Source organism: Microtus oregoni, unplaced genomic scaffold, assembly GCF_018167655.1.
Source record: "Microtus oregoni isolate MIOR12 unplaced genomic scaffold, Mior012 000019F_ref0000042, whole genome shotgun sequence".
Classification (NCBI taxonomy): domain Eukaryota; kingdom Metazoa; phylum Chordata; class Mammalia; order Rodentia; family Cricetidae; genus Microtus; species Microtus oregoni.
Window position 1 is genome coordinate 4,820,733 of NW_024543078.1, and position 25,261 is coordinate 4,845,993.

Consider the following 25,261-nt stretch of genomic DNA (forward strand, 5'->3'; position numbering starts at 1 on the left):
CCTCTAGAGGTCGGGAGGCGTTCTTTCAAGGCGCATGCGCTGTGCTGATGACGCGGCTGCCATCTTTAGTGCTGGCAGATACTACCTGGCCGACTGATGAGCGTTCTCCCGGTCTGGCTGGGCCAGTTCTGGACCAGAAAGTTGTTGCGGCCGCTCGCAGGAGCCGAGGCAGGAGGATTGCGAGTCCCAGGCCAGTCTGACTGTGTAGAGAGACCCTGTTTCTAAAAAGAGACACAACCATCAACAAAATCCATTAAAATAGGCTTTTGCTCAGTGGGCAGAGCCCAGTCCCTGGTGCCTAGAGCCGGTGCGGGCTTCATGACACCATAGGGCAGCTCTTGGGTCTCTGCTGTGTGACTGTCAGCCCGTGTCTGCCTCTCTCTGGGCCACAGGATAGGATGAATGGGAACTTGGGTTCTCGGGCCCAGTAAAGACCCCCAGGACTACCTGCCAACATTTTCTCGGCTTTGTTTCTGGGGTGCATCTCCCGGGATAGCACAGAGTTTCAGGGTCAGGTCCCCAGAACGAGATGCCGAGAGATGGAGAAGGGGATATTGGGGGCACAAGGACCCCCTGTGATCCCCCGTCCCTTGGTCATCTATGCAGTAGGAACCACCATCCTGACCCTTGTTGGTGGTCACAGACAGTATCAAAGCGTGGTGATGATGACTGGGGACCCGGTGACGGGCAGCACGTAACTACAGGAACCTCCTGATCCCCGTGGGGACACCCAAGGAAGGCTTCCCGGCGGCGGGAGCGCACAGGCTGGAGGGAGAGGCGGTCCTCCGGGCTGCCCACCTGAGCAGGCTGGCCAACAACAGCTCACCTCGGCTCATCCGGTCCTCCTGGGCGGGTGCTCCCCCCCCCAACCTGATCGGGTATCACCCTGACTCCGCTGCTGGCAGCTCGTACCTGGAGCGGGTAACCAGAGAGGCTGCGGTGGACGCAGGGCTCTGGCCTGGAGTCGCCTGAGGTAGGGGGATGAGGCTGGGGGAGGCCAGGGCAGACGCTGCCCTGGGTCCCGAGGAAGGGGAGGCCTGGGTCCTGGTGCCGCCCCGCGGGGGACTGCCTGCGACACCCTGAACACATGCACTTACGCACTCGTGATAGGTGCACGCGTCCCACCCGACAGCTGCGGCCCTGGATCAGTGCGCAGCCTCCACCCTGAACCGTTGTGGGGACCCACAGGCCACTGGACCTGTGCTGCTGTCACCTCTTCTAGAAGGGAGACCCCTAAATCCACAGACCTTCCCTGCCCCCATCCCGCGATTCCCTCCTGACTGGCAACCTGTGGACAACTCTCCTGGGTGTCCTGTTACTCACCCTTGGGTGTGATTGAACTCTATAGTTGGGGGGTGAGAGTGAACCATCACACTGAGTAGCAGAGGGGGTAGGAAGGATGGACGGATGGGTGTGTGGGCGGATGGATGGGTGGATGGATGGATGGATGGGTGTGTGGATGGGCAGATGGATGGATGGGTGTGTGGATAGGTGGATGGACGGACGGACGGGTCGATGGGTAGATGGATGGATGGACAGACTGATGGGTGGGTGGATGGGTGGATGGATGGGTGGGTGGGTGGGAGGGTGGATGGGTGGATGGGTGGGTGGGTGGGTGGATGGATGGATGGGTGGATGGGTGGATGGATGGGTGGGTGGATGGGTGGATGGGTGGGTGAATGGGTCTACACTGAATAGATTGCTCTTGTTTACCAAGAGTAGTGGCAAGTGTGATTGGCTTTCCTACAAGGGACTGAGAGTCCAGTGTCTCCTCCTTTTTACCCCTAGTAAAAAGCCTGTCACTGGGCAAACCTGGAAGAAGCCTGGTGGCTGCTCCTTGCTTAGAAGCCAGGTTAGAGGCAGAGGAAGTGACCTAGTTGTGGAGAATGCAGGACATTCCACTTGGGGGGTAGAGTTCATTCTGTCTGGGAGACAGAACACTGATGAGCACATAGGGTTTTATGACTCGGTGTACAGAGAAGCGGGGAAGGTTCTTAACATCAGTGGCTGATGCAGAAGAACAGGACGGTGGTGTGAGCTGATGCAGAAGCACAGGATGGTGGTGTGAGTAAAAGCACAGGATGGTGGTGTGAGCTGATGCAGAAGCACAGGATGGTGGTGTGAGCTGATACAGAAGCACAGGATGGTGGTGTGAGCTGATGCAGTACAGGACGGTGGTGTAAGCTGATGCAGAAGCACAGGATGGTGGTGTGAACTGATGCAGAAGCACAGGATGGTGGTGTGAGCTGATACAGAAGCACAGGATGGTGGTGTGAGCAGAAACACAGGATGGTTGTGTGAGCTGATGCAGAAGCACAGGATGGTGGTGTGAGCTGATGCAGAAGCACAGGATGGTGGTGTGAGCAGAAGCACAGGAAGGTGGTGTGAGCTGATGCAGAAGCACAGGATGGTGGTGTGAGCTGATGCAGAAGCACAGGATGGTGGTATGAGCTGATGCAGAAGCACAGGAAGGTGGTGTGAGCAGAAGCACAGGATGGTGGTGTGAGCAGAAGCACAGGATGGTGGTGTGAGCAGAAGCACAGGAAGGTGGTGTGAGCAGAAGCACAGGATGGTGGTGTGAGCAGAAGCACAGGATGGTGGTGTGAGCAGAAGCACAGGATGATGGTGTGAGCTGATGCAGCACAGGATGGTGGTGTGAGCAGAAGCACAGGAAGGTGGTATGAGCTGATGCAGAAGCACAGGATGGTGGTGTGAGCTGATGCAGAAGCACAGGATGGTGGTGTGAGCAGAAGCACAGGATGGTGGTATGAGCTGATGCAGACGCACAGGAAGGTGGTGTGAGCAGAAGCACAGGATGGTGGTGTGAGCAGAAGCACAGGATGGTGGTGTGAGCAGAAGCACAGGATGGTGGTGTGAGCAGAAGCACAGGAAGGTGGTGTGAGCAGAAGCACAGGAAGGTGGTGTGAGCAGAAGCACAGGATGGTGGTGTGAGCAGAAGCACAGGATGGTGGTGTGAGCAGAAGCACAGGATGGTGGTGTGAGCAGAAGCACAGGAAGGTGGTGTGAGCAGAAGCACAGGATGGTGGTGTGAGCAGAAGCACAGGATGGTGGTGTGATCTGATGCAGCACAGGATGGTGGTGTGAGCAGAAGCACAGGATGATGGTGTGAGCTGATGCAGCACAGGATGGTGGTGTGAGCAGAAGCACAGGATGGTGGTGTGAGCAGAAGCACAGGATGGTGGTGTGAGCAGAAGCACAGGATGGTGGTGTGAGCAGAAGCACAGGAAGGTGGTGTGAGCAGAAGCACAGGAAGGTGGTGTGAGCAGAAGCACAGGATGGTGGTGTGAGCAGAAGCACAGGATGGTGGTGTGATCTGATGCAGCACAGGATGGTGGTGTGAGCAGAAGCACAGGATGATGGTGTGAGCTGATGCAGCACAGGATGGTGGTGTGAGCAGAAGCACAGGATGGTGGTGTGAGCAGAAGCACAGGATGGTGGTGTGATCTGATGCAGCACAGGATGGTGGTGTGAGCAGAAGCACAGGATGATGGTGTGAGCTGATGCAGCACAGGATGGTGGTGTGAGCTGATGCAGAAGCACAGCGTCTGAGCCAGGGAGGAATTATCTCCTCTTTTTACAGTTGAGGACAGTTCCCTCAGAGAGGGCAAGTGCCCTGCCCAGGGACACACAGCAGAGAGGGTAGCAGATCTGCCCACGCAGGGGCTGGCAGTGCAAGAGGAAGACAGAGGCTGGGCTGTGCAGGGTGCTGTGGCCCCAGCCAACACCCTCCCTTACTCCATCCCTCTCTTCCCCAGAGACAGGACAAGAGCCCCTAACTGGTATGATGAAGACCCTTCGGGCAAGGTTCAAGAAGACAGAGGTGAGTCCACCGCTTGGGGAGGGAGGGCATGAACCCTGTCTAATCTCCTGCTTGAACCGCCACAGTAGCTCAGAACCCAGGGCTCTGCCTTTAGGCCTCCCCACCCCCTCCCCATGAGCCCAGAGCAGCTTCATGGACCAGTGTTGTTTTTCTACTAGCCAAATGCTACCCTTCACATGGGTCCACTGACTCCTCTGATGGCCCCACTCTGGCCTCCCCCAGAGATGGAAGCAGGACCTTTGTGCCTGTTAGCAAGGTGTCAGCGAGGTACCTCCAACTCTCTCCACCTGTTTTCATTTGAACCCCTGAATTCAGTGACTCCACAGGGATTCCCAGGTGCTCTGCGCAGTCAGCCCCTGTCTCACCCTCACATGGATTCTTCAAGGAATGAACTTATGTTGTCTGCATTTCAGAGATGAAGGGAGGCTCAGAGAGGCTCAAAGTCACACAGCTCTAAAGGGTCCTGCCTCCTGTAGGGGCCAGGCATCTGTGGGTGTGACCTGCATGGGGAAATGGAGATGGAAGGGTTTGTTCAGAGAGAGAGGGGGGAGGGGAAGGGGGAGGGAGAGAAGGAGGGAGGGAGGAGAGAGAGAGAGAAAGAGGAGAGAGAGAGAGAGAGAGAGAGAGAGAGAGAAGCTTTCCTACACAGCTACACAGGCTGGACTGGCCCCTGATATCTTCCGCCTGGCCCCTCATTTCCTCCGATACATTTTTCACAGAAACCCTGGGAATCACAGCCAGTTGGAAACCCAGTTACTGCAAAAGCCAAGTAAAGGGCTGACAAGATGGCTCAGAGGGGAAAGGTGTTGCAGCCAAAGCGTTTCCTGTGTCCTGCACAGCTGTGTGGGCACCGCATGTGTGCAGTACCCATGGAGGCCGGAAGGGGGCGTCGGGTCCCCTGGCGCTGGAGTCGCTGGTGGTTGTGAGCCCAGCGTGGTCCTCTGCAGGGGCAGCCCTTGCGCTGACCTCTCCTGAGTTTGATTCCCAGAACCCACTGGGGGAAGGAGGAAAAGGACTCCTCAAAGTTGCCCTCTGACCTCTGTCGTCATGCACCCACTCGCGCATCCACATAAATATAAATTTTAAATTAAAGGAAAAAATAGTTTTTGAAAAGCTGAATTAGGGCAGCTGTGATGGCGCACGCCTTTAATCCCAGCACTCTGGAGACAGAGGCAGGCGGATCTCTGAATTCGAGGCTAGCCTGGATTACAGAGTGAGTTCCAGGACAGCCTGGACTACACTGAGAAACCCTGTTTGGGAAAAAGATCTATCTATTTAAAAGCTGAATTATTTCAAAATCTTGCAGCCCACCCCTGATGAGAAACACCTAGTTTGGGGTGGGAAGCAGGTGTATTTCCATGGGTTGCTGAAGGGGCAGCTTCGGGGTGGGAGGAGCGGTAGTGGGGGTGTGGGAGTGGGGCGCTCGCCAGCCTGGGCAGCAGATGGGAGACCTGGGCCGCCTCTGCCCGCCCTTCTCCGGTTTCCGCACAGCAGCCAGAATGAAGCTCCGCTTTTGTCAAGGCAGCCTCGGGGGAAGAAAGCGAACACCCGTGGCTTCTGGGTTCCCTCCTGGGGCAGGCAAGCGCCAAGCTGTATTCCAGCAGGTGTCCCCACGCTGTCCTTCCAGGCTCCAGCAGGGGCGCAGCTGGGCGCAGCGGGCTCTGGGTCTTCCTTGTTTAGAGTTGGAATTACCTTATGGGGCCTCTCACCGACCTTCTGATCTTATTTGAGAAAATCCCTTCAGGGCAATGAGGAGGCTTGTAGAGGTTTGCTGGTGCTGTCCTGATAGCTCAGGCTGGACTTGAACTCACAACCCTACCACCTCAGCCTCCTGAGTGCTGAGACATCCACACCCAGCTCAAAGTATTCATTCTCTCTCTCTCTCTCTCTCTCTCTCTCTCTCTCAAAGTTGGCATATATGTGTGTGTCCGCACGTGTGTGTGTGCCAGGACTCCCCATAGAGAATGACACAACGACACACCAGCCCAGTGCCCAGAGTGTTGAGGGACAGGAAGGCAGGATTGGTTTGTTAGGGAAACATTCGTAACTGCAAGGACTGGGTGAGACCCTCACTTCAGAGTTCTGCCTGTCTGGAAACTCCACATCCCACAGTTCCTGTCCTGTCCCCAAGACACTTTCTATAGTACCAACCACTTGCACAGAAGCCACGGAACTGGAGAGGGCTTGCCTTGGCTCTGAGTCTCCAAGGCATCCAGCAGTCACCTGATAAATGCTGAACAGCAGAGCCTCTGCCCAGGGTGCCCCTGTCCCCCAGTCCCCGAGCAGCAGATCGTGGGATGCATCTGTGTGTCCTGCGTGGAGGGCAGCCAAGGCGGGACAGGTGCCCACAGACCCCGGAGACAGAAACGCAGGCCGCACCCCTGCACTGAAAGGTTGGTCTAATGAATTGCGCAGGCATCGCTCCATGTGTCCGGTGAGTGAAGCAGCTTTTACTGTGTTCTCACTGTGTACCAGGCCCGTGCGGGGTGGTGCGTCCCGCTCAGCTGGCAAGTCTAGCTGAATCCCAGTGCGCACGTGAGGAGGGCGGAGGCCCTAGTAGGTGAGCTCTAGGTCAGGCCCATAGGTGGATAGGGGCGAGGTAGGCGCGGGATTCCATTTCAGAGTGAGAGCCGCTGGGCCGGAGCAAATGGTGGAAGAGTGGATGGACGGGTGGGCTAGAGGAGTGAGCGGGCGAAGGGAGGAGGAGTGAGCCACTGAATGTGCCCATGAAAAGATGAGTTAGTGAATGGGGGGCGGGAATTAACGAGAGACGGGAAAGGTGAATGAAAGGATTAACAAATATGTGAATGGATGAGTAAACGGTTGGGAGACGAAGTGTGAATGAATGATGGGCCAGCTGCCAGGCGAGGGGTGGGGGCGGGGTTGAGCCTGGGGAGGAGGTGGGAGGGGCCTGAGCGAGGGTGGGGGTGGGGAGGGTGAAGCTGGGCGGAGCCTGTGCTTGAGGAGGAGGGCGTGGCCACGAGTCTAGGGGGGAGTGGGCGTGGTCTGGTCTGGCCTGGTCCCATCCCTTCGCCATGAAGCAGCTGTGCCTTTGCGCATCCGCCTCCTTCGCGGTAGGCGTTTGGGTCCCTTTGCGCCTTCCCTTCTTCTCAGGAAGATGCTCGGCGGGGGGCGGGGGGCGGGGCAGCTGCGGGGCGCGGGCCGGACGTGGAGGGCGGCGCCGAGGGTCTCTGTGCTCGCGCGGGGTCAGCCGAGCATTGCGGGATGCAGGTCTTGGAGGACACTGCGGACAATGACTTGGGAACCTGGGCATATTTGTGGCGCAGCTCTACCGTCCAGGCCTTAATGCTACAGGGGACGGTGGGACCTTGGCTGTGAAGGGCGGGGAGGTAGTGGCGTCAATGGGCGCTGGAGGATGTTTTGGGAAAGGCCAGTCACCCTAGCATTCATAGGCTGAGGCAGGGGGATCTTTAATTTGAGGCTAGCCTGACCACATAGTGAGACGCTGTCTCAAGATAACAAAAGATAGTAAAATAATTGTGGAGGAGGGGTGAGGTGATGGGTTGTTGGCTGCCCTCCCCAGCGCTACGTAAAAGTAGGTGAGCTGGTTCATACCTGTCATCCCAGTCCTGGGGAGGGGGGGAGGCAGGAAGACCAGGAACTCAAGGTCATCTTTGACTCAAGGAGTTTGAAGCCAGTCGGGACTACGTGGTGCCCGACTCTGCCTCAAAAACAGAATGGTATTGGAGACCTCGCCTTTAATCCCAGCACTTTGGGGGCAGAAGCAGGCCTATCTCTGTGAGTTCCAGGATAGCCTGATCTACATAGAGAGATACTTTAAAAAAAGAAAAGAAGAAAGATGGGCGTTGTCTTACAAAACTGGCTTTGGCTTAAGGCACAGTGAGGGGAGGTGGCTGGAGGACTGACATTCGGAAGACACCGTGGTAGTGGGTCTGCAGACACGTGCTGGGGGGGGTGCAGGTTTCAGAGACGTTGTCTCGAGGCCCCCAGCCAGGACCACCTACCCCACAGCTCCGGCTCGGTCCCACCGACCTTGGCTCCTGCCCGCCCTGTGGCCCGTGCCCTATCCCGAAACCCGCAGCAAGAGGCAGGCGCCAGGCAAGTGCCCAGGAGTGGGTGGGTGAGAGTCCGGAGCCACTCACTGCCTTTGTCCCTTGGTGGGGCGGGGACAGTGAACCCACTCAGTCCCACACACCTCTGGGTGTGCCACCACAGGGCCAAGACTGGGGCAAAAATGACCAGCGCCTGCTCCAGGCCGTGGAGAACAATGATGCTGCCAGAGTGGCCTCGTTGATCACCCACAAAGGGCTGGTCCCCACAAAACTGGACCCCGAGGGCAAGTCTGCGTGAGTGCCCAAGCCCTGGGACTGGGGTGGCTTTGGACACTCTTCTGGGAATGACCCCTAACTCATGCCTCTAGGTTCCACTTAGCGGTCATGAAGGGTGCCGTGGGCTGTCTGGAGGTGATGCTGGCTCAAGGCTCAGACGTCATGAGCACAGATGGAGCAGGTACTTCCGGACCCGCCCCTGGGTGGACGGCAGGATTTCCTTGGCTGTCCAGAGTAGGGTTCACATCAGGCTGTAGCTCCATGGGTAGGACACTCACCATGAGGGGAAGCCCTGGAGTGCATCCGTGGTGGGTGTACGCCTGTCATCGTCCCAGCAGCTGGTGTGGAGGCTCAAGATCAGGAGTTCAAGCAATTCAGCTTAGCTATATGTGCGCTGGAGGCCAACTTGTGTTATATGAGACTTTGTCAAAAATTAAAAATAAAATAAAAAAACCCTTAGTTCCAGGCCAACCTGGACTACGTAATGAGACCCTGTATGGAGAGGCAACAGACAGCAACCAAAAAGTTTACGGAGGCAGTGAGTTTTAAGAAGTAGTGAGTTTGGGGCTGGAGAGATGGCTCAGTGGTTAAGAGCACTGACTGCTCTTCCAGAGGACCCGGGTTCAATTCCCAGCACCCACATGGCAGCTCACAACTGTCTGTAACTCTAAGATCTGACACTTCACACCAATGCACATGAAATAAAGTTAAATAAACCATAAAAATATTAAAAAAAAGTAGTGAGTTTGGAAGCTGAGGCGCGGGAGGCCCCTGAGCACACCTGGAGGACACTTCCCATCTCTTCTACCCTCAGGTTACAATGCCCTTCACCTGGCAGCCAAGTATGGGCACCCTGAGTGCCTGAAGCAGCTCTTGGAGGTCCTGATGCTCATTCTCTGTCCACACGAAACTCCAGCTACTTCCTCAAACCCCAGCTACTCCCGGGCCCCCAGCTTGGTCCCTTCTGTTACCATCATCAAAATAGGGTCACCTGGGGAGGGGGCTGGAAGATGGGTTCTCAGGGAAAGAAGATGGGAGAGGGGAGAAAAAGAGCCAGAGAGGCTGGAGAGGCAGCTCAGTGGTTAGAACACTGTCTGTTCTCGTGGAGGACCGACGTGACGTTCGACTCCCAGCACCCATATGGAGGCTCATAACCATCTGTGACTGCAGCTCCAGGGGACCCTACTTGCCCTTCTGGTGTTCTCGGGAACTCATGTGCACACCCACAACACACATTGCACACACACACACACACACACACACACAACTAAAACATCTTAAAAATAGCGAATCTGTGAGCCGATGAGATGTCTCCGTAGGTACGAGTACTTGCCCCAAGCTTGCTCACCTGATATTGTTCACTGGGAACCTCAGGAAAGAGCAGTCTCCCACCGGGCAACATGCTGGGCCGAGTACCAGCAAGCACACACGCAGAAACAAGGGCAGTAGAGTCCAAAGGAGTAGGGAGGGCTGAAGAAATCAGTCACTCAGGGGATAGAGATTACATCACCTGTCACTATTTCCCAGGCTTCCTGCGTGGTGGACATTGAGGACAGCAGTGGGTGGACAGCCCTTCATCATGCAGGTGGGGTGCAACCAGGGCCTCCCAAATTCAAGGCAGGCTCCCTGGCAATGGATGATGCTCCCAGTCCCTCACTGGGGGATTCTAGGGGGGCTCCACCCCTGACCATAACCCCAGACCCTCACAGGGGGATTCTAGGCGGGGCTCCACCCCTGACCACGCCCCAGCCCCTCATTGGAGGATTCTAGGTAGGGCTCTCTATCTCTGACCTGCAGCTCTAGACCTTTTCTTAGTTTTTTTTTTCTTTCTTTGGTTTTTTGAGACAGGGTTTCTCTGTGTAACAGCCCTTGAAACTCCCTTTGTAGACCAGGCTAGGCTCAAGCTCACAGAGATCCGCCTGCCCCTGCCTCCCAAGTGCTGGGATTACTGGCATGTGCCACCACCGCCTGGCCTTTTCTTAGTTTTTGTGGATGAGTATTCATGTGGAAGTCAAAAGACAATCTGTGTAATTGTCATGTACTCTCCACCCCTTCTGTGAACTTGGTCTCCACAACTTAAGCTAGGTGATAGCAAACCTTGGGTCCTTCTGCCTCTTCCTCCCCCGCCCCCCCCCCCCCCCACCCCCGCCCCCGTGCTGGGGGTTGCATTGTGCACCTCCACACCTGACTTATGTTTGGGTGGAGCTTAGGTCACTTACGGACAGAGCCATTTTCTGAGCCCTCTCCCTACTTATTTTGATGCAGTCTGTAGCTCAGGCTAGCTCTGAAGTCTATAGTCCTCCTGCTTCAGCCTCTGAGTTGCTGGGGGACGGATGCGGGCCACCATCTCCAGTTGGTCACTTGTTCTGTGTGCAGCCTAAGGCTTAGCTCAAAGTACAGTCACCTTGTGAACCAGGCCCCTTTGCCCCATTGCACAAGAAGTTAGGCACCTGTACCAGTGGGGGACCCTATTTCTTGCACCCCAAAGCCTGGCCTGTGGGTGGACAGAGTAGGGTGGTTAGAACCCCAATTCCTTCCAAAATCCCCTGGGTGCCCTAAATACAGGCAGCTCCTCCACTCCCACTCCGTCCTCAGAGCAGCCAAGGACTGATTGCCGGGGGCCAGGAGCACAGGGTCCGGGCCTGCCCGCCCCTCCAGGCAGACCCTCCTGCCCAGGGGACAGCACTCTTGGCTTTGCTGTTAGTCACTAAGTCCCCAGTCAGAGTGGCACCATCAGGTGGCGTCCATGCCCACGGCACTCGAGGAGATGTCTTAAAAAGTTAAATCGTTTCGTTTATTCAACTGTGCCATGTGCTTGAGGGAGGTGGAGTGGGTTCTCTCTCCCGGCAGGTATGTCCTGGGGATTCAGCTCAGGTCAGTAGCCATGGCAACAGGCACCTTTACCAATTGAGCCATCTTTCTAGTCTGCTTTTTTTTTAATGTTTTTTTGTTTGATTTTAATTTTTTTAAGAAATGTATTTACATTTTTTTAATGTGTATGAGTGGTGTTTTGCTTGCATGCATGTCTGTGCTAGGCCAGAAGGGGGTGCTGGGTCTCCTGGAACTGGAGTTACAGATGGTTAGGAGCTACTACCACATGAGTGCTGGGAACCGAACCCAGGTCCTTTGCAACAGCAGCCAGAGCTTTAACCACTGAACCGTCACTCCAACCCTGAGATTTTAGTTGAGGTCTCATTTGGTAGCCCATGCTGGTCCCTAAGGTGCAACCATCCTCCAGCCTGGGCTTCCCGGCTGCTGGCAGAACCGGTGTCAGCCACCCCGCTGCAGAGTGAGTTCCAGCCCAGCCAGGCTGCAGACTGAGACCTGGTCTCTTGTCTTTCCCAGCGGCTGGTGGCTGTCTGTCCTGTTCAAAGCTGCTCTGCTCTTTCAAGGCACACATGAACCCCCGGGATCGGGTGAGCTGCTGGGATCTTGTGTGTGTGGGGGTACAGTACTAACCCTGCCGTAGTGAATCACTCATGCCATCTCATCCTCCCTACCAGTCGGGCGCCACGCCCCTCATCATAGCGGCCCAGATGTGTCACACAGATCTCTGCCGCCTCCTCCTGCAGCAGGGAGCTGCAGCAAACGACCAGGACCTGCAAGGCAGGTGAGCACCAGGCCTCCCGACCTTTCCAGCAGATGCTGTGTGACTTGGAGCAGGTATCTGGACCTCTCTGAGCTGCGGACCTAGGAACCCTCTTCCTGGCCTGGATGTAGAGTAGGGTTTAGGAGGTTTGGGACCAACGTCTGCTCCTTCAGTAGCCCTGTTTACCCCCACAGGACAGCCTTGATGCTGGCGTGTGAGGGGGCCAGCCCGGAGACCGTTGAAGTACTCCTGCTAGGTGGAGCCCAGGTGGGCATCACTGATGCCCTGGGCCAGGACGCCACTCACTACGGAGCCCTGACGGGGGACAAAGTCATCTTGCAGCTTCTACAGGAGTTTGCACAACGCCCTTCACCTCCCAGTGGTGTGCAAACCCTGCCTCTCCTATCTGTCTCCTTCTAGGCAGTTTCTGGTCATCCACTTATTCCTTTGTTACTGATAGTTCCAAGGTACCTCAATGCTGGGTCATGAAAATTTTCGTTTCCCCGTCTCAGGGCAGTTTCAAGGAGCTCCAGAGGACTCATGAGTGGTCCACTGTGATTTCTTGGGTCACCCTTAGTATGGAGACTGCCTTTCCTAAGAGATGACAGCCCACCCCACCCCCAACAGGGAAGTTCCACTGCCCCAGTCTGCGAGTTTTGAGGTCCTCCCCACCCAGCAGTCCACCCCCATAGGTTTCTACCTTAACGTTCCTGGACCAGAGGCTGGGTTTTGTGATGCACGACCAGGAGGCTAGAGAGCTTAGTCTGAGTTTAAGGCTAGCCTGGGCTGCAGAGTGAGACCCTCCTGGACGACAACAACAAAGCACTAGCACTTGGGAAGCTACTCTGGGCTGAGAACGCAGAAGGTGGTCCCTGACTTTGCTTCCGCTCTCCACAGCCTCTCTAGAGGATGACTCCGGAGAGGCCTCGTCTCAGGTAGGAACCCGGAAGGGCTGACAGTCCTCTGCCCGGTGCATGCACTCGCTGCACCCGCCCTCGCCTCCTCCTCCCCACCCCCCATCACCAGGAAAAGGCAGACCCGCGTGGACAGCGGTTCTGTCACCGTTATTCCGGGATCTGCTGCCGCCCAGTGGCGGTTACGTGAATACCAGCAGTGGAACTGGGAGGGGAGGTGGTTGCTAGCACGGCCACTTTACCTGCGGCTCTGATCTTCAGTGACTCGGGCTTCAAAGGGGATAGACGATGTCATAGAGGACTATAAAGCCAGGGAGAGGGTACACAGCGAATGGCTGGTGGGAGGTAGGACTAGTAGGGTGAACTTGGGGTTCATCACAGGAAGTCAGGAGGGAGCTGAGGCGGCTGACCGCTAGGGGCTGGCCAATTTGGATCCCCTGAGTGGATCCTGGCCCAGGCCCTGTGTCCGTATGCCCATGCCAGAACTCGGTGTCCAGCCATGAAAAGCAAGGGGCCCCCAAGAAGCGGAAGGCACCCCAACCTCCAGCCAGCATGCCTGTTCCCGTAAGAGATGGGGTAGCCTGGAGCGGGAGGGGGCTCTGCCTCACGCTCACGGTGGTGCAGCCTTGGAGACCTCACCTAAAGTGGCTTCCCTTGGTGGGGAGGGGACAGGACGACCAGGATGCTTATGAGGAGATTGTGCGTCTGCGCCAAGAGAGAGGCCGGCTCCTGCAGAAGATCAGGGGCCTGGAACAGCACAAGGAAAGGAGGAGAAAGGAGGTTAGGAGGCTGTAAGGCCTGCGGTCCGGGTGTGGGGAGCTATTCCTTGGGACACCACACCACCTGCCTTCCTCCCCTTCCTTCTTCCTCTGCTCCAGACACTGACCTTCCCACATGCCAGGCTCTGTCCTGCCCCAGGGCCTTTGCAGGAGAGAATTACTGTCTGTCCAGATGTCTCCAAGGCTCCTTCCTCAGTCTCTGCCTGTTACCGACCGACATTTCCCACTTTATTTAAAATCGTCCCGTCATTTTCAGGTTCCTTCATTTCCACCATAGAGCTCCACCACTCAAAGCCACGCCCCCGAGGGCAGGCTCAGCTGAAGGTGCCACGCTCAGAGTGGATAAACTCTGGGTGAATGACTGGCCCTTGGCGAGGAGTAAATGAATGAGTGAGTGGTCTGGAACAGGGTCTGCTGTGGAACAGGCTCTGGGCCAAAGCAACTTGAGCGAGCGTGCGAGAGAACAGAATGGGGTCCGGCACACAGCGTGAAAGCTCAGAGTGGTACACAGTAGGACTGACTCAGTGTAGGTGGAGAATAGTCATGGCTGTCAGACACTAGGTGGCGCATGACTATCCAGCTCTGTCCTGCTCTGTCCAATCCCAACCGCTTCTACCTGCAGCCCCTGGAGGCAGAGGCCAGTTCAGTGCACAGCCTGGAGAGGCAGGTAGGTGGGGAGGACCACTGCTTGGGAGGGTCCTGGGTCCTCAGGTCCTTAAGTGCTGACCTTGTCCTCTGCAGGTGCACGAGCTGCAGCAACTGCTGGCAGAGAAGCAGGAAGAGAAGGAGAGTCTGGGCCGGGAGGTAGAGAGCCTGCAGAGCCGCCTGTCCCTTCTGGAGGTGGGCGGGGCCACGGCGGGCGTGGCCAGAGGGTTTAGGGTGTTGCAGTGCGGACAGGGCAATAAACTGGGTGGGCTGGAGTCAGAGTCTGGGGGCGGGACCAGAGGCTGGGTGGAGTCAGAGGCTGGAGGTGGAACCAGAGGCTGGGTGGAGTCAGAGATTGGGGTCGGGACCAGAGGCTGGGTGGAGTCAGAGATTGGGGTCGGGACCAGAGGCTGGGTAGGCTGGAGTCACAGGCTGGGGGCAGGACCAGAGGCTGGGTGGAGTCAGAGACTGGAGGTGGGACCAGAGGCTGGGTAGGCTGGAGTCACAGGCTGGGGGCGGGACCAGAGGCTGGGTGGAGTCAGAGACTGGAGATGGGACCAGAGGCTGGGTAGGCTGGAGTCACAGGCTGGGGGCGGGACCAGAGGCTGGGTGGAGTCAGAGACTGGAGGTGGGACCAGAGGCTGGGTAGGCTGGAGTCACAGGCTGGGGGCGGGACCAGAGGCTGGGTGTGGTTGGAGCCTGGAAAGGGAATAGAGGTGTGGGGAAAGTCTGAAGACAAGGATGGCGGGGTTGGGTGTGCCATCATCAAAGTGTGTGGAGCCAGTGTTGTGGATGGGAGCAAGGTAAGGGGTCACTGCAAAGGGCTGGGCCAAAGACAGGAATGGGAAGGACCAGGGCAGGGGTGGGTGGAGTCAGGGTGGGCGGGCAGATTTTCGGTCAGTGTCAGGTGGGTCTTTTGACATGCCAGAGCTTCATTCAGGAACCATGGTGCATCCACAATGTCCCGACTACACATGACTTCCACAAAGCCACATATCTATGAAGATTTCTCCAAACACACACATATGCCAAGATGGCAGCCACACTGACACAGGCATCCCACATGTCCCACACATATAAACCTCCCAGTCACACACAGACCACACCCCTCAAACCTTCACCCAGATGCTGCTCAAAGTGTGCAGTTAGAATCAGCGAGATGCCCATCCTACTGACCTGAGTTCACGTCCCCACAGGATGGAAGGAGAGAACCAATTCTCTCACTGCCACCTATGCCCTGTGGCATGTGTGCATCCCCGTGCGGTTGCTCACAAAAGAAACAAAATGTGGCAAAATATCTACGAGCATGCATAGAGACCATCCTCTATTGGGCAGCTGCTTTGATTCAAACCCAGAGCCTTGATCATATGCTGGGCATATCCTCAGTGGGGAATGCTTGCCCGGCATGTCCAAAGGCCCTGGCCCACCCCAGCATCCTAGTAGAACATGGAAGGGCATGTTGGATGCTCTGTGAATACAGCCACTACCAGTCGGGTGACTCCAGAGTGTTGTATAGATATGCGAACACCCCAGTTTTGGGAGGTAATGATGATATCAAGGTGCAGGACCTGAAGGTCGACTTTGTACCCCACTGCTAGAATGATAGAGAGAACACCAGCTACGATGTGGTCACCCTGCAGGACGAGGAGGCTGAGATGCCTGACTTTCCAGGTGAGTTCTGAGCCCCTTCACCCCCTCACTGCTCTCCATCTGGGATTCTGAGGCGTTTGGGGGGGCAGAGCCATGACCTTATGTGGAGGGGCGTGATGCCAGGAGAGTGGCAATGCACTGTGAGCTCCCCTTCCCCCTCCTCAGTTGCCGTAGGTAGTGCTAGGTCCCCTGCTGCATGGCTCCTGCCTCTGATATCGTGTGCTGCCAGCCTGACTCCGTGTTCTCCCCGACCCTGCCAGGAGCTGATGCGCTGTTGTCAAAGCAGCAACGTCTGTCAGCTGACGAGCTGGTGGCATCCCTGCAGGAGCAGGTGGCTCAGCTCACCAGGCAGAACCAGGAGCTGTTGGAGAAGGTCCAGGTGGGGAAACTGAGGCAGTGTACAGATCTGGGGACCTTGGGGTGGGCGGGGAACATGGTGAGGCTGTCTCTTAGCCTGCCTGTCTCGCCACCCCCAGATCCTTGAGGAGTTTGAGAAGGACGAGGTGCAGATGGTGGAAGACAATCAGCCTGAAGTGGTCCCTCTGGTCTTGTATGATACTCTGAGGACAGAACTTGAGCAGCTCCGGAGGCAGCACACAGAGGCCATGCAGGCACTGCAGGAGCAGCGGGAGGTGGCCAGGGGTCATGGAGAAGAGACAGTACAGAAGGAGAGCAGGGACAAGGGAACCACCACCCAGAATGGTCCTAGCGTCCCGGAGCTCAATGGTATCACATATCCAGAAACCCCAGCAAACGGCACCACGGAACCCCAAGCAGGAGGCTGCTTGGGCACCGGGAACACAGAAGCCAGTGCTTCAGAAGTGACACCTATAGAGCCCGAGGCTGCAAGTTCAGAGGCCACGGGGAAAGATGCTGCGGCAGACGAGACTGTGGACACGAGAACCACTGGGGCTCAGGCCCTAGACGTGAAAGCTGTAGGTGACGAAGCTGAAAGAGAGCCGGTGGTGGCGGAAGCCATGGGAGGGAAAGGGAATCCAGGCATGGTGCAGGAGGGGCTCCTCGGCACAGGGATTAGAAACACGGAGGCCACGGGAGCAGAATTGCGGGATACCGGAGTTCAGGCCACAGCAGCAGAGTCCACGGTAGTGAAGACCACGGGAGTGCAGGCCACAGTGGCAGAGGTCATAGGAGTGAAGGTCACAGGAGTGCAGGTCACAGCGACAGAGGACACAGTAGTCAAGGCCACTGGAGCTGAAGCCCCGGGAGCAGAAGCCAAGGGTGCGCAGGCCACTGTGACTGAGGCCAAGGGAGCTGAGGTTTCGGAAACTCAGGCCACCACCCTGGAAACCACGGGAGCAGAGGAGGCCACGGGGTCACAAGCCATGGCCGTAGAGACCACAGGCGCGCAGGATACTGTGACAGAGGCCAACGGAGCCGAGGCCGTAGGACTCAAGGCCTCGGAAGCCGAGGCCGCTTGCACGGAGGGTCCCAGTGCTGCGGCCTTGCACCCGGGGGCAGCGGCAGCGGCGGCGGCGCTGCAGGCCGAGCTGGAGACCCGAATCCGCGGCCTGGAAGAGACGCTTCGCCTGCGGGAAAGGGAGGCGGCGGCCGAGCTGGAGGCCGCCCGGGACCGATTTGCGGAGGCTGAGGAGGCGGCACGGGGTAGGAGCCGCGAGCTGGAGACGCTGCGGGAGCTGCTGGCCACGGCCACGGCCACGGGGGAGCGCGCACGCGAGGAGGCCGCCGAGCTGCGCCGAGCGCTGACGGCCTCAGAGGCTCGGGCTGCCGAGCTCAGCTCCGCGCACGATGCGGTCCGCGAGGAGCTCGAGCGCGTGCGCGGGGCCTCGGTGCCTGCGGACGAGCACGAGCAGGCGCTGGGCGCGCTGCGCGACCACGTGACCCGGCTGCAGGCGCAGCTGGAGGAGCTGGCGCGCAAGCACGAGAGGACGAGCGCCGAAGTCTTCCAGGTGAGCGCAGGCGCCAGGGAGGCCCAGAGAGGGCGTCGGATCTCCCGGAACTTTGGATTTGCACACTTGAGCCAAAATGTGGCTGCTGGGAACCGAACCTTGGTCTTGCGCCTGAGCAGCCACCTCTCCAGCCCGTAATATTTCTATTTAGATTTAACTGATTATTCTTTCCTTATGTGTGTGCACACACAGTATGGCGTGAAAGTCAGATGGCAGCCGGTGGGACCCAGTCTTGTCCTTTCACCATGTGGGTCCTGAGGACCAAACCCAGGTTGTCAGGCTTGGCTGCAAGTGCCCTTACCCGCTGAGCCATCCCCAAACCCTGGCCTTTTTGTTTGTTTGTTGTTTTGTTTTTATGAGTTTGTTTTGTTTTTATTAGTGTGTGTGTGTTTTGAGACGTCTCTCTCAGTTGCCTAGGCTGCCCTTGAACTCATGATGTAGCCCTCAAACTCTTGATCCTCCTGCCTCAGCCTCCTGAGTACCTGGACCTCACTCGGGCATCACTGAGTGAGGAAGCTAGAACCCAGGACCTGAAGGTTCCTAGGGTTGGGTGGGGAGGTGGAAAGCCATCAGCTTGACATGAGAGGGTGGGGAGAGCCCCAGGATCCAAGCCTCTTTGGGGTCTAAATGTCCCGAGAGTCACGCGTGGGCTTGGGCCACAGGTGCAGCGGGAGGCATTGTTTATGAAGAGCGAGAGGCACGCGGCTGAGGCCCAGCTGGCCACGGCCGAACAGCAGCTCCGGGGGCTTCGTACAGAGGCCGAGAGGGCACGCCAGGCGCAGAGCCGTGCCCAGGAGGCCCTGGACAAGGCCAAGGAGAAGGACAAGAAGGTGGGTTCCCTCCTGCTCTCTGTTGGGGCCCACTCAGCCGAGGTTACACACCTGAAGAACCTCGTAGCCGTCACTGTCTTGTGAAGCCAGCCCATTTATCAATGGCAAGAGTGAGACAGAGAAGAGTCTCAGCTAGAGCCGCTATGGGTGTTGATGCTCCAACTGCTCATTGTAACCATCCTAACTGGTATACTGCTCTAATCCCCATTTGAAGTAACAGGCACAGAGAGGTAAATCCAGTTACACAAGGTCACACAGCAATAAATGGATCACATGCCGGCATTTGAACCCAATTTTCCCGGAGCCTGTAATGTTTAGAAGATTTTAAAATTATATGTATTTCTTTAGTTGGGGGTTGGGGCATGCCTGTGTGGAGGTCAGAGGACAACTTGCCTAAATCCGTCTTCTCATTCAACAATGTGGGTCCCAGGGGTTGAACTCAGTAGAGAGACAAGAGAGAGGCTTGGCCCTAAGTGCCCTGGCTCCCGCATGTGAGCCAACTGACCAATTGTGTCATTTCTGTGTTCTCTGTGTACAGGTGCATGTGTGCAGGTCACAGGTCAGCCTTGGGCCTCCCTGCAACCTGAGCTGAAAATCCAAGTTGTTTTTATGGCTTACTGACTGTAACCAGGCAGCTCTAGAACCTGCTGTTTCCCAGATGAGCTGACAGGGTGTTTTTCTGTGACAGGCCAAAAATGACAAAGTATCTGCTAATCTGTATGTTGTCTGCTTCCTGTTGCTGTGAGCAGACAGACGTGTTGATAAAACTTTATTGATGAATATAAAAGTGTGATTTGGAATCCCTTCAAGGGTCACAAAATTGATCTATTTTCTCCCCCCAAACATTTAAAAGTTCAAGGAGTCGGGCGGTGGTGGCGCACGCCTTTAATCCCAGCACTCAGGAGGCAGAGGCAGGCGGATCTCTGTGAGTTCGAGGCCAGCCTGGTTTACAGAGTGAGTTCCAGGACAGGCTCCAAAGCTACACAGAGAAACCCTGTCTCGAAAAACCAAAAAAAAAAAAAAAAAAAAAAAAAAAAAAAAGTTGTCAGCTCTTCGGCTTTACAGATACAAGTTCCCAGTCAGCTCAGCTCCTGGCCCAGATCTGTGACCCTTTATGAAACTGCCCAGTAGAGGTGCAGAGGTCCCTGGTCCCTGCCTGGCCGCTCAGAGTTCCTCCACCCTTCCAGATCACAGAACTGTCCAAAGAAGTCTTCTCACTGAAGGAGTCTCTGAAGGCGCAGCAGGCAGCCCCTTCCAGCTCTGAGGAGGAGGAAGCCCTCCGTGGCCAGGTGGCAGCCTTGCAGCAGCGCATGGAGGTACAGCTCTGCGGCAGGGGAGGGGTGAAGGCAGCCACACGGGGAGCAGTCGCCGTCCAGACCAGGGGGGGCGGTGTGGCTGGCAGGATCCAGTCTGGCCAGGGCACCTCAGGGGCATGGGGTTTTGACTCAGGTGGAGGGACATGGGTGTGTCTCGCCGCGGATGGGCCTCCCCTTCCAAATCCTCTTCCCACTCTCCCCTCCCACTCCCATTTCCTCCCTCCTGCCTGTCTTTTAAGGCAGTGTCTCCTGTAGCCCAGGCTGACCTCAAAATTCCTATGTAGCCAAGGATGACCTTGAGCATCTGATCCTTCTGCCCCCCCCTTCTCTGTCTGCAGGAGGAGGCCCGGGAGCACGGTGCCGTGGTGGCTTTATACCGTACCCATCTCCTGTATGCCATTCAGGTGAGTGCCCGCCTCCTGACTCCATCTCAGGGGGCCAATCCAGCCTCAGCCTTCCTCCGCCACTGCCTGGGCCTGTTTCCTCTCTGTTCTGGGATAGCCTTGTGGCTTCTGGGAACATCCCCGTGTACAGACCTGTCTTGTGGAGTACTGAGTCCCTTGGGTTTGTGTAGGGGGATTTCTAGGGCACAGGGGAGCACCCAGCTGGAGCACCAGAGTCTCTCTGCCGCTATCCATCCCTACTCTACCGCAGGGACAGATGGATGAGGACGTCCAATGCATTCTCAGCCAGATCCTGCAGATGCAGCGGTTGCAGGCTCAGGGTCGCTGAGGACACAGCTGGGTTCTTCCCTCTCCGTCCTTCACCACTGTAAGCTGAAGCCACAGAGACCACCTTCCCTTTCCCATGCCGCAGGGTGCTGAACGGACTCAGCAGGCTCTGGGAGCCAGCCTGGGACCTTACCCATCACTCCACAGCTTACAGCACTCCCCATCTGATGGTACAACTCCCACTATGCCATCTGTATCCCACCCACCCACCCAGGAGTGTAAACTCACTGCAAGAGGGAGACGTAACCGCTGGGCGAGGGCAGGGATGGCGCAGGGGTTCAGATGATAGTCTGATATTCTGGACTCAAAACAGTTATAGCAATAAATATGAATGCAATGCCGTATTTGAATAAACCAGGGGATAGTGTTGTGGCTCAGAGGTGGAGTCCTGCGGAGAATACCCCGTGAGGGGCTGGTGTCACGGGGTAGGGCAGCATGGGTGTGTGGGTTCGCACGGGTCCGTGAAATAAAGACTCTGAGATTCTTGAGAATGAACCTAGCCTTTGAGGCCGCAGGGGCTCAGCCTCTTTGGACTGAAGCTTTCCCTTCGCCTCTTGGCATTTTAATTTTTTCCTATGTTTATACTTTAGCTAGTAGATTTCCATATCTCAAACCGAGTGGAGTGTCCACACTACATTGCCAAGTGCAAATACCTGATTTATGAGGTACCACGGTTTTCTGGGTTTCCCCATAGCCAAGTCTGCCTAGGCTTTGTATCCATGGGAACCTCTCAGATGAGATTCACACAGGGCAACAAAAGGTATCTGTAACACAAAGGATGGGTTAGGGGCTGGGCACTAACGCCAGAGCTACACCAGGTACCTGGCCCAATGGCGGTGCCAGCCCAGCGGAGGCGTGGTCAAGGTGGAGCCCGGCCTTTGCTCCAGAGGCAGTGAGACCTGGGAGTGGAGCTGATATTTTAGGTGGACTAAAATCCAATGCAATAGCTAATGTTTTTCAAAGTCCCTGACAATATAATGTCTGAGGGTTAAGAAAGGTTTTGTGACGACAGCCAAGGCTGCGGGAAGAAAGTTTGTCTGCAAATACCAAAGGAATAAAGTTCTGGTAAGTTCAAGTTCTATACAGTCACAAGGACGTGTCCCACACGGCAAAAACACAAACTCTAGACAGTCACAAGGATGTGTCCCACGTGGCAAAAACAAGATTTTCCACAGAGGCGCAAACATTCTATTGAATAACAGCATCAAGCAATAATGGATAATCTAAATAGATTCACTCCTATCCTCTGCACCTGGGAGGAGCACAAACACACATTCCTAGAATGATTCCAGTTTTGTTTTGTGTGTGTTTTTGGAGTCAGTGTTTCTCTGTAGCTTTGGTGCCTGTCCTGGAACTAGCTTTGTAGACCAGGCTGGTCTCGAACTCACAGAGATCCGCCTGCCTCTGCCTCCTGAGTGCTGGGATTAAAGCTGTGCGCCCCCATCGCCCGGTAAGAATTTTTTTAAGTTTACAAAAAGGATAGAAATATTTTAGATATGTTAGCACTATCACTGTTTGCAATCTGTAACTCAAATCCACATTGTAGAAAAGGCAGACTCATGCCTTTGAGACATAATAAAAGCTTGGGGACCCAAAAATGATTCTAAATAAAAGCATTAACACTCTGTCCAGAGGGATGGATATATGTATTTGACAGATTTCTTTTAACACAAGTGACAAGCACTTTTACGTCTACACACAGGAGACAACCAAAGCAAATTTAACATCTTGAGCTTATGACTGATAAGAGTGCTCTGTGCTTTCCCAGCTTGTCAGGACTCCATTGGTCGATGTTGACATTTTAAACAAGTTTTAGTATGAGCATAGCATAGAGGGGAAAGAAATCTGAAACAGTTTGTAGCTTGTGCACTTGGGCTTTCATAGCCTCAGATCTGTGCATACCATGGTGATTTCAATAAAAATGGCCCCCATAGGCTCACGGGGAGTGGCACTATTGGGAAATGTGGCTGTGCTGGAGGAAGTGTGTTACTGAGGGTGGGTTCTGAGGTCTCAGATGGTCACTCCTGGCCAGTGTGTCACTATGTCTTCCTGCTGCCTGCTGATCTGGATTTAGAACTCTCAGGTTCCTGCCTCTCTGGCACCATGTCTGCCCACATGCCAACCTCCATGATGATAATGGACTAAACCTCTGGACTGTAAACTGGCCCCAACTAAATGTTTCCTTTCTAAGAGCTGGCATGGTCCTGGTTCCTCTTCACAGCAATAGGAACTTAATTAACTAAGACAGAAGTTGGTACTAAGGACTGGGTATTCCTATAATAGGACTGATGGGGTTGAGTCTTCTGGCTTGTGTTAATTTCATTGGTTAAGTAATAAAGAAACTGCTTGGCCTCTGATAGGACAAAAAATTAGGTAGGCAGAGTAAACAGAACAGAATGTTGGGAGAAAGAAGCTGAGTGGAGGAGTCGCCATGATTCTTCCACTCCAGGCAGATGCAGGTTAAGATCATTCCTGGTAAGCCAGCTCGTGGGCTACACAGATTATAAGAAATGGGCTAGTCCAGGTGTGAGAGTTAGCCGAGAAATGGCTAGATATAATGGGCCAAGCGGTGTTTAAAAGAATACAGTTTCCGTGTAATTATTTCAGGGCATAAGCTAGCCATGTGGGCGGCCGGGTGCTGGGGACACAGCCCCACTGCTCCTACTACTACATAGGACAAACCTTGCTTTTGTTTGGAGGAATGAAGACCTTGGAACTTTGGGTTAAAAAGCAGCTGAATGCTTTAAGTGCTGATTCTAGTAGGAACATGGAAGACAGTGCTGAGGGTGATTTGGACTATGGGTTACTGGCTCAAGGGGTTTCAGAGGAGACTATTAACATATGACCTAGAGATCATTCTAGAGAACAGCTTGAATGAGACCCATATGATTAGCAGTTCTGCTACCTTATAAGCTTATACATGTTTTTAATAGGACTACTAATGTAATGATGCCTTTCGCAAACAGGAAGAAATTTGAATCCAAAGAATTAAATACAATCCCTTCTTCAGATGGATGAATGAGTCTATTATGGACCCAAGGTTGAATCATAAACACTTTAGTAAAGATAACAGGAGCTGGATCCATCCAACCTACAAGTTGAAGTAGAGTAACATAAGTCCAATACACCTGTTCAGAGGCACTTACCACAGATGAAGCAGGTCATATCACCAGAAAAGATTCTCAGGTGACATAGGGTTCTGTGTATTTCATGGAATAACTACTCCATTTGTGTATAGGGCCTTAACTTGGCCTCTGGTGGGTAGACATGAATACTGATGGTATGTTCAATGTTTGCTTTGCCCTTTAGATGGAGGTTGGCTATCTTTCTGGTGACTTCCACTAACTTCTCACCCTCTACCATTGTCCTTGATGGCCAGGAGCCAGAGGAGCTGAAGAGGAATCTGTAATGACTCAGTGCATAAATTGCTAATGACAGACGCATCCACTTCCCAATTTTCTTCAGCCAACTGAGATTCCACATCTCAAATTGTTTAAACCACACAGGCTAATTTAAAGGCAGTTCAGAATGTTCTATAAAGAAATGAATTTTAGGTGTCAAACATATATCACCTGGAGGCAAATTTTAAAAATCAAGAGTAAGAAAAAAAAATCAAGAGTAAGTCAGGTAGCACTCCTTTAATCCCAGCACTTGGGCGGCAGAGGCAGGAGGCTCTCTATGAGTTCAAGGCCAGCCATGCCTACACAGGCTCCAAAGTGACGTAGAGAAACCCTGTTTTGACCCTCCCCCACCTGCAAAGAAGAGTAAATAAGTGCAAGAATACCTTTTGGTGCTCCTTTTTTTTATATATTTTATTTATTTATTTATTTATGATGTATACAATATTCTGTCTGTATGCCTGAAGGCCAGAAGAGGGCGCCAGACCTCTTTACAGATGGTTGTGAGCCACCATGTGGTTGCTGGGAATTGAACTCAGGACCTTTGGAAGAGCAGGCAATGCTCTTAACCACTGAGCCATCTCTCCAGCCCGGTGCTCCTTTTTTTTAAATTTACTTTTTTTTCATTTTTTTGAGACAAGGTTTCTCTATGTAACTCTGTGGGATCCCACAGCGACTCTATTTCCATCTTGATTTTAGGTCAGAGAGTTCAAGTTTGTCAAGGCCAAATAACAGGATGTTTGACTAAGGGTGTGGTATTAGATGTTTCAAGTATTAAGGAGGTAACTACACTTGTTTTTTCCTTGTATCATGGGAAGTATTACCCCCCCCCCCCCTTTGCCTTGGGTATAAAAGAATGATGAGAAATAAGCTCGAGGCTGCTACAGTATTCACTGAGAGCCCTCCTGACTCTGTCTTCTACCTTCTTTCTCATATCTTTCTTTTCTCAATCCTCACTCCCCTTTTCAGACACATTCAACAGGTCAGCTGGTTCTGACAACTCTGGCTATTCTGGAACATTCTCTGTAGGCTGGCCTTTGCCTCCCAACTAAAGGCCCGCACTATCATTGCCCAGCTCTTTTATTTTCCAATAATTGTTTTAGTGTTCTACGTGCTCCTTGAGGATTATAAGAAATGCCTGTAACATGATTAACATTCCATTCCTTACTGTACATAGGCTGATCCACTGTTAGATTTTATAAAAGCAGTCATTCCCTCATCAGCAAATGTTTGTATAATAGAAAAGCAAAGCAGAAGCATTCTCTGAGGACTGAGGAACTGCCCAAAGAATTTTGGAATATGTATCGCTGTGTGCAGGTATGGCACCTGA

The 25,261-nt window shown here is 54.5% G+C and overlaps 1 protein-coding gene across 5 annotated transcripts; it reads left to right on the forward strand.

Annotated features, from left to right (window-relative positions):
* The first annotated feature begins 94 nt into the window (after positions 1-94).
* Positions 95-23,948, forward strand: Ankrd24 (ankyrin repeat domain 24). 5 transcript variants are annotated; one of them, XM_041669841.1, is made up of 21 exons: positions 95-973; positions 3,777-3,841; positions 7,835-8,169; positions 8,244-8,332; positions 8,966-9,030; positions 9,679-9,736; positions 11,497-11,567; positions 11,655-11,761; positions 11,935-12,122; positions 12,638-12,675; positions 13,138-13,218; positions 13,327-13,434; positions 14,056-14,100; positions 14,175-14,273; positions 15,677-15,749; positions 15,989-16,107; positions 16,205-17,656; positions 18,319-18,486; positions 19,674-19,802; positions 20,141-20,206; positions 23,843-23,948. In XM_041669841.1, the coding sequence occupies exons 2-21, from the start codon at positions 3,803-3,805 to the stop codon at positions 23,876-23,878; spliced, it is 3,366 nt and encodes a 1,121-aa protein (XP_041525775.1). In that variant the 5' UTR covers positions 95-973; positions 3,777-3,802; the 3' UTR covers positions 23,879-23,948. The 5 variants fall into 5 exon arrangements, with proteins under 5 accessions (XP_041525775.1, XP_041525774.1, XP_041525778.1 ...); XM_041669840.1 differs by lacking the exon at positions 23,843-23,948 and adding an exon at positions 20,457-21,321; XM_041669843.1 differs by lacking the exons at positions 95-973; positions 3,777-3,841; positions 23,843-23,948 and adding exons at positions 6,876-6,915; positions 20,457-21,321 and having other exon boundaries at positions 8,039-8,169.
* The last annotated feature ends 1,313 nt before the right edge of the window (positions 23,949-25,261 follow it).